Source organism: Bactrocera oleae, chromosome 3 (genome assembly GCF_042242935.1).
Source record: "Bactrocera oleae isolate idBacOlea1 chromosome 3, idBacOlea1, whole genome shotgun sequence".
In the NCBI taxonomy this organism is placed as follows: domain Eukaryota; kingdom Metazoa; phylum Arthropoda; class Insecta; order Diptera; family Tephritidae; genus Bactrocera; species Bactrocera oleae.
In genome coordinates, this window is record NC_091537.1 from 19,763,362 (window position 1) to 19,771,861 (window position 8,500).

At 32.2% G+C, this 8,500-nt stretch overlaps 1 protein-coding gene across 1 annotated transcript in view; it reads right to left on the bottom strand.

Annotated features, from left to right (window-relative positions):
• Positions 1-4,667, bottom strand: part of tup (LIM1_Isl and LIM2_Isl domain-containing protein tup) — a 73,614-nt gene extending 68,947 nt beyond the window's left edge. Inside the window, exon 1 of the mRNA XM_014231947.3 lies at positions 4,035-4,667. Coding sequence (XP_014087422.2) covers positions 4,035-4,170 — 136 coding nt within the window. The 5' untranslated portion in view covers positions 4,171-4,667. The remainder of the gene's footprint in view (positions 1-4,034) is intronic.
• Positions 4,668-8,500: the final 3,833 nt, after the last annotated feature.

The window sequence follows — 8,500 nt, forward strand, 5'->3', positions numbered from 1 at the left end:
TTATATTTCAAACTTATTTTTTTTTATTTACTTCTCTACGCCCAATTAACTAATTTATGAAGAAAATTTTGTTATGTAGCAGATTTTACAAACATTTTATCAAAAATTTGCATTTCTGACTTAAAATTTTATTATTTTTTGTATAAAATCCTTTTAATAAAAATATCTCTTAATCATGTGCATACAAGTATATTTTATTAAATAACAACTCTGTTAACTTCTGTGCACTTTTTTCACAAAAAATTAAACAAATTGAAATCTGTGTTTTATTACTGTCGAGTAAAAATAAATGTTTGCAGGCGCACTACATGCAGTGCGAACACAATTAAAATGTCATTCAACCAACTAATCGAGCTCAAAAGCATCAGATACCATTGTAATTACACACATCCAACAATTGTTGATGCCATAAATCAACGCGCATTTAAAAATCGTCCAAGCGCAGTCGCAACAAACGCGCATTAAACACGATAATTAAAAGAGCGAAGTACAATTTAAGCGACTCAGCGCATAAAAGTAGAATTTAATGTGTAAAAATGAAGATAAATAGCGCTGAGCGGTGTAAAAACGCGAGCAAAATTTAACCTAAGCCAATTTCATTCACTTGCTAGACACATAACTCATTTCTAGCAACTTTGCGATACATTTTTTGTACAAATTAAAATCTAAGCATAAAGCTGCTTAGAAATGTACATTATTTAGTTTAAAGTCTAGTGCAGAAAGTGATGTGTTATGGAGTGTTGCTAGCTAGCGCTGCAGACACACGCAGGCAGTCAGTCAGGTGTGGCGGCGGTAATGAATTTTGAAATACTTAATTTTTAAACGCCTGTTGCAATGCGAAAAAAAATAAGTGAAAAATATTAATACATACATGCATATTTTTAACAAAAAAAAAAAGTTTTTATAAAAAAATAATAATAATAAATAAAAAATATAAAAAGCATGTAGAAAAAAAGATATGCAAAAATATTATGAGAGAGTATATAACAAATTCAAAAAATAAATATTTTTCGTTGGCTTTCAGTTCTTTTATTCTTAAATGAAACTTTAGAAAATTCCCAGCTCTTTGATTTTCACATGCGAAGCTCACAGACACTTGGAAAGCTGGCCAGCATAACAAATTTGACAAAAATTATTAACAATATTTCACTATGAGTGTATAAATTAGACTTTTACATGGTTTTGTTATTAATTACAGATGTAGTCATAAAGTAATTTAATATTTATTCGAGTTTTATCAAATTCAGCTTTTACAGAATTTTGGGCTTCAAACACCAACAATATTTTGTTTAGATTAATTTTTCAGATTACTTTTTTGATTTTTTTTTATGTTTTTCGGTGCATATAACTTGCTTTTAATAATTCGAGGCAATTAAAAATCGATTCGATTTAACGAAATTACTTAATTTACTATTAGAAGTATTTAGTTATAAAACTAGCAACAATCGTTCTATCGATGTTAATCGTAAATTAAACATTTATTGTATTTAAAATTACATTAAGCTCATAATCTAAGCTAAGTGAACACGGAATTAGAAAGCAAAAACAAGAAAATTTTATTTAAAAATGTAATTAGTCCGACATCATTCATATGTTCATTCATTTGTATGTATACTTAAATATACTTGTACATAAGATAATATTCCTACGCCGCATAGGAAGCGATAGGGATAAAAAAGTTAGTGGGTTCAAAAATATACTCGTACAGCTTAAGTAAGGTCTTCTCGTCTTTGCCACTGGTACTTTTTCAAGGAGCTCCTAATTTTCTACAAATTACAATCTTTTTTTAAGGGAAACCAAGCTTTCTTTTACGGCGTGTTTTTAGAAAATTTTATTTACTTAACATTGTCGGTTTTAAAAGCAAGTTTTTCAACAGCATTTTAATATTATTCTATCTCTTGATCAATAAACTATCTTGTTCAAACACTCCTTCTATTTTTCTACAATGAATTGAAGCTTTTCTAATGAGTAGATTTTCTATTGAAATATTTGTTGGAGTTCATTCGAACCATTTTCATACCTTGATAGGGTTTTCTCAGTATATGTATGTATGTAAATATAAGAAGCCTACACTTAATACTTTTTATTGAAGATATTCACAACATATTATTTAACTTTCTCTACGCCTATGAATTTTATATAGCCGACTTGGAATTGTGTGTTTTAAATCTCCAAAGCGATCTAAGCATTCCCATTGGGATGTTAGAAAAATATTTGCACTTATCATATTTGAGTTGTCATAACACTTCCAACACGTAGTACACTCTTTTGCAAATGGTTTAAGACAAAAAGTAATCGTAATTAAATATTTTGAAGTTTTATTTCTCACAAACTTCGCCCTCTATGACTACCCATATTATTTTTATTTTATCGAAAGTTATCTCGGTTTAGTGTTTAATATGAAGAAATGCCTTTAAGTTTCCTGACCTTTATACATTTGACCTGTTTTCTACCACCGCTTTGATCGAATCTGGATAACCACTACAATGACAACTCCTATCGGGCACATTTAAATTTGAGACCATGTTCTCGATTATTTTTAATTAGCAGATTTGGTGCATTAGAATGATTTTCATTTAAATATGAAACTACAGTTTGAAGCCTGTAGGCTATTCTAATTAATTTGTAAACTTTGTTTTCATTTCAACTATTTCTTGACATGAGAAAGCTATTTTCTGTGCCATAAACTACTATCATTATAAAATGGAGCATTGATCTCCTAGTTTTATTTGTTTGCGAAAGCTTTAAAACGACAGAGAAATCTTCAAAATGCGTACACTTTTATGAGAAAATTCTTAAACTAAATTCACTTGAGCTATTCAATAAACAAAGGCGTTATTTGTTTCGAAATGGCTTTACCTACAAGTAATCTTGCCAAAATTCGGCATTTTATAGTATACATAATAATTTTGTATATATTATAATATCAAGGTAATTTTCTTAAGAATTTCGTATCAAAAACAAATTTTCTATAGGGTACCCGGTAGTTCCCTAGTTTCCGAGTTATCCATCTGAAATTTTACACACATCCTTTTCTTCACAAGGAGTTGCTCATTTATCGGATTCACCGACATCAAATCATAATAGCATATAGCTGCCATACAAACTAAAAGTTCAAAATCAAGTCCTTTTATGAGAAACTTTTTAGTGTGACAAGATATCTTCACGAAATTTGGCATAAATTTATGTTCAAGGCAACGTTACAATCTCCGAACAAATTGTTGAAATTGGACCAGTATAGCACGTAGCTGTCATACAAACTGAACGATCAAAATTAAGTTCTTGTAAGAAAACTTGAACCTGTGATGGGTTTTATAGCTTCGGTGTTGTCGAAATAAATGTGTAACGAATAAAAGTTTTTTTTTTGTTTTTTTTTTTCACAGTACCAACAAAATTTGACGTTAGAACTTCGGATTTTTAAAGAAACCTTGAACTAATGATAATAAATGCCCAATTGAGAGCCAATCAGTATTTTGCATTACGAAGCATATAAAATAATGAAAAAAATAAATAAACAAAAAAGTGTTTTTAAGTCAAATTAAATATTTTCGATTTAATTAAATGTTGTTTTTGAGACAGTAAAAGAAGAGAAGCGTCAGCTGACGATCGTAATACAAGTATTTATAATTATTTTGAAGTATTCAAGCTTATTGACAATTTTCATAACATTTAGAATCGTATAAACGTTAAACATTAATTTTTTAGAATTTATCTTAGAAATATTTTTTACAAGTATAACAACAAAAAACTCAATTAAGAAAAGTTTGTTTACAATACTACACTTAGTCAGTTTTGAGTAAAAATTCAAAATCTTCGCTTTAACTTAATTTATTAGCAATAGTTTTAGAAGAAACGTCGTCTAATTAAATGCAGATTAAATAAAATCCCGGCGATGGTTCAGAAGAATTGTGCGCAACTCTGTACCAACTCTGCTCACTAACAGCATTATAACCACGTTTTTCTAGCATTTTACTTGTATATTCATATAATATAATACTAAATATGAATAAATAATTTTCATTTGCTGTACTCACTTATCACATCATGTCCATGGCAATCCAATTCCAGGTGATGATTCATCACCAGCGACGGTTGTAATCCACTTTGTGTGTGATTGTGCAAACTTGGTAGCTGGTGAGCCAAATGGCCACCAATCTCTGCCATTACCATATATTAAGCTTAAAGCGGGCGTCTTGCTGATAGATAATGAATGAATTTATGGATTAAGAATGCAGTTTTAAAGCACACACACACACACACACACTCAAACACTATGACAACATTGAATAGCAGCGCGACACAGATCACCGTTATCTATTATTATTATAATTATTATTGTTGTTGCGTTTGTTGTATTATGTTGGCAAGGGCACAATGTAGAATGTAACTAAAGCGAATGTTGAGCACAAAATTAATATTGGAATTTGGCATTAATTGTGGTTTGACGGCGCAGGTGAAACGAAGAGGAAATTGAAATGGTTTAAGCGACGGAGGACGCGACGCAGTAAATATATAGTGATTTTGAAGCGTTTGGAAATTTGTTGTTTTGTTTTGGTATACAACTTATTTAATATTATTATTATGTTTTTTTTATTTGAAGCTAAGTGTTTTTGTTTTTTTATATTTTCAGAAGACAGCAGCTAATTTTGCATTAATTATTTTTTTTTTGAATTTTTAAAATATTTTATTTTTGTATATTCTTTAAATACTTGTTTTTAATTTATGTATTATTTTTTTCTGCTGTCCGATTTAATTATTTTTCGTGCAAATCAAAATACCGACAGGCGAAGCGGTGAGTCTCCGTTTGAGCAAATTGTTAAATTAATATTGAAGTTTTTTGTGTTTTTTTAAACTTATTTTTTATATATAATTTTTATTTTTTATATTTTAATTTTATTTTTTAAGCTTCATTTATTTTTTTTTTTTATTTTATTTCTATTTCTTAAATTTTGTTTTTTAATATTTGTTATTATATTTTAAATTTTGGTTTTATTTTTTTATTTTGTTTGCTATTTTAAGGCACTTCCAAACGGCGCTTTGACATAGTTTTCACTTATTTGATTGTTTTGCAAATCCTTAAGGGCCTGATTTGATTTAAATTTTGTTGTAGTACATTTATTCACATTATAAAATATTCTTTCTTTATTCTTATATATTTTTTAAGTTTTCAAAAATCCAATTTAGACAAAATCACAAAGAATTTTATATTTTTTTTCAAGGTTCGGATATTTATCTCTCTGCTTTTGTTGTTGTTCAAAACGACGGTGCATTTTCAATACGCGCACAATATGCACAACAACAACTTGCCTGCTTTAAGACACCTCACACAGCAGGAGAATTTCTGTGCCGAATTTCAAGTCAGCTCCTACTTTTTTCTTAGTTTTGGGTTTCTGAATTTCATAACTCAAAATTCAAAACAAATTACAATATTTCCACTTCGTTAATATGTTTCTTCAGTTCCGCTGCCGTTGTCCGTAATGCACTACAGCTAACGGCATTACGTTCCCGCGTACACACTCGCATACGCACACTATAAATATGCTTTCTAATTTGTGTTCCAATAAATGCACATTTGTCAAACGCACTCGTTTCCGTACATATTTTATTCACCAAAAAATCCGCACCGAACGTTGGGATCAGAGACAATAACGACGGCAAACGATTGCACGAGGACGCACCAACACCACGGAGTTGGGCAACACAACGTTCTGCGTGGTAAATAATATGCTTATGACAAAGTCTCACGAGCGACTAAACCGGTATCGCAGTCAAGTCCGCACGCCAACCGTCAGCCACCCGACAGCGCTGCACAAAAAGGCCAAAGCAACAGCAGCGGCAGCAGCCACAGCAGTGAGGCGTGTATGTGTGATTGTTGGCTGCCCGCAAAAAACACGTGTGCGCATGTGTGTGTGTCTTTGGCGTGCCCACCCCTTTTCGAACATCATGCCGCACTCTGCCAACGCCTGCAAGCGCCTAAGCAGTTGGCGTATGTATTAGAGCGACGACACTCTAGTGAGACTGCCTTGCAGCAATTGTTGCTGTTGTTGTTATTTATTTTATATATGATAGCCAGCTGTCCAAGTGGTGCAACCGGTTTCGAACTCGAACCGCAGTCTGAAACACTAAGGGCACTTTTGTTTAGCGCTTTTGCTGTTGTTGTTGTTGTTCTTTTATGCCTTGTGCTGCCTTTTATTTGCTCATTATTCCGCTCACTTTGCCCACACATGTACACACACATTCGCTTTTCTCAACTTCGAAAAACAGGTGTTCGTTGAAATCCGCCTGTTTACGCAGTCCACTCGTCTCTCTCGCACTTTCGCCGAAACACGCGACGTGCGCTTTGTTGTTGGCCGCCGCCAACCACTCACGACGCTGCCTGCTGCTTCCTTTGCTTTTGCTATTTCTTTTGCTGGCGCTGCATAGAATTTTTTCAGCTTCTTCATTTTTTCTTTAGAAGGCAGAAGTGTGCGACTTTTCATGTCCGTCCACTCGGTCGTGTTGTTGTGTGCGTGTTTTATTTTTGTAAATGGCGTCCAAGCGGGCCAATCGGGTGAGGTTAGTGCGCCTGCGTTTGGCTGCCCATTGACGAGTCCGGGGGCATTGTGCATGCAAGTCGGTCGAGCGTGCAGAACGTTGCCTTGTTGTTGTTGTAGCTCGAAATGCAACCGTTTGCTTGGCACGAACAGTGGCTCCAACTGGTTTATGCTGCCCCACCTCTGTGCTTGAAATTGTTGCTATGTATGTATGTGTGTATGTAAATATGATTATCGATGTACATACATATATATGTGTGTGCGTGAATTTATAGCTGTATACGAATTTATTGCCGCTAGACGAAGGTGCTGCACAGTGTTTCAAATAAATAAATAATTTTTATCAAAGCCTTTAAAAATAGATTGTTGGCTTTGAATATACTCATAAATTTAATATATAAATACTGTTATATTGTATTTTGATTACATTTGGTATGTATGTATGTATGTACATACATATTCATGTGTGAATATACTAATACTAAAATTTAAGGTTTCTCGATTACCGCGTGGACGCTGTAATTTTTTTTTTGAGAAATTATTTTCTCGATTTTGTTGAACAGTTCTCATCTTCGTCTAGTTTCTTAAAATTTTTAAAATATCAAAAAATCTAAAATTTGGAGAAAATAAATATTTTTGACTCATTGTAATAATATATTGTGATAACCGAAAGTCAACGACAGTAGTTCTCTAACTCAAGTATGAGAGAAGATTAGAGGTCAATTTTTAAATATACACACATCTACACATATATAGATCTTATTAGCCTACATAGAGAATATATATTATACACAAAATCTACAAATGTGTTGCCAACTGGAAAATGGAGGGTCTTATCAGTTGGGAGTCAACTCTGTGAACTTAAAATATTTTATGGAGAGTTTTCTTAGGTTTTACCAAGAAGATATGAAGATATACATATAAAGACAGTGTGTAAAATAAACAAATTTTTAACGCATATTCCTTGCAAGACATCGAAATTTAATCTTATGGAATAAATCACCCCTTAAATAATATTAAATTCTTTCGTCCAAAATCAATAACGAAAATTAAGAATAATTTTTTTAAATCCAGCTTGAATATTCATAAAATTAATCTAACATAGTTTTTTGTAAGCAGTTATAAAAGGAGTGTTGAACTAAATTTAAATATCCCTTAAGGTTCGGAAAATATAGTATGATTGCAACATGAATATCTAAGGATGTTACTCTCTTATTTGAGTTTGAAACCCAAAACAAAAATTTGGCTTTTTGATAATATTTTCGTAAATAGCCATGTATTGCACTAATGACGCCATTACTTAACGCTCAGTGTTGCTCGCAGCTAAAATCTTCTAAAGATCATTTGGAACCCGAATGCATCCGTACCTGTGCACATACATTTATATAAGCTTTTACAAATTTTTTTCCTTATTCTGTTTATTTTTATACCCTGAACAGGATATATTAAGTTTGCCACGAAGTTTGTAAAAGCGAGAAGAAACATCGGAGACCCTATAAAATATGTATATAAATAATAAACCTGACGAGCTAAGTGAATTTAGCCATGTGCGTCTGTCTGTCTGTATATCCCCGAACTAGTTTCACAGTTTTTGAGATATCGAACGAAATTTTGCACACTTTCTTTTCTCCCCAAAAAGCTGCACATTTGTCGGAACAGCCAATATCGGACTACTATAGCATATATGCAAGTGCTATAAAAATTGAAGAATTAAAATCAAGTTCTTGTATGGCAAATTAGTTATTCGGTAGCTTCGGTGCAACCGAAGTTAACGTTTTTTCTCGTTGTTGTTGTTTATGTTTTTGATTAAAACTTACTCTCAATAGTTTTGGGAGAGCTGTTAAGCAGACAGTCTTGGACAATTTGCTACCAATTATTGTGGGCACAATCTTGGCTTTCTCTCGAACTATCTTCGTGATTTCTATTATTCTATTTAGCTCTTATAGCCTTCAGAGCTTTTCAACACA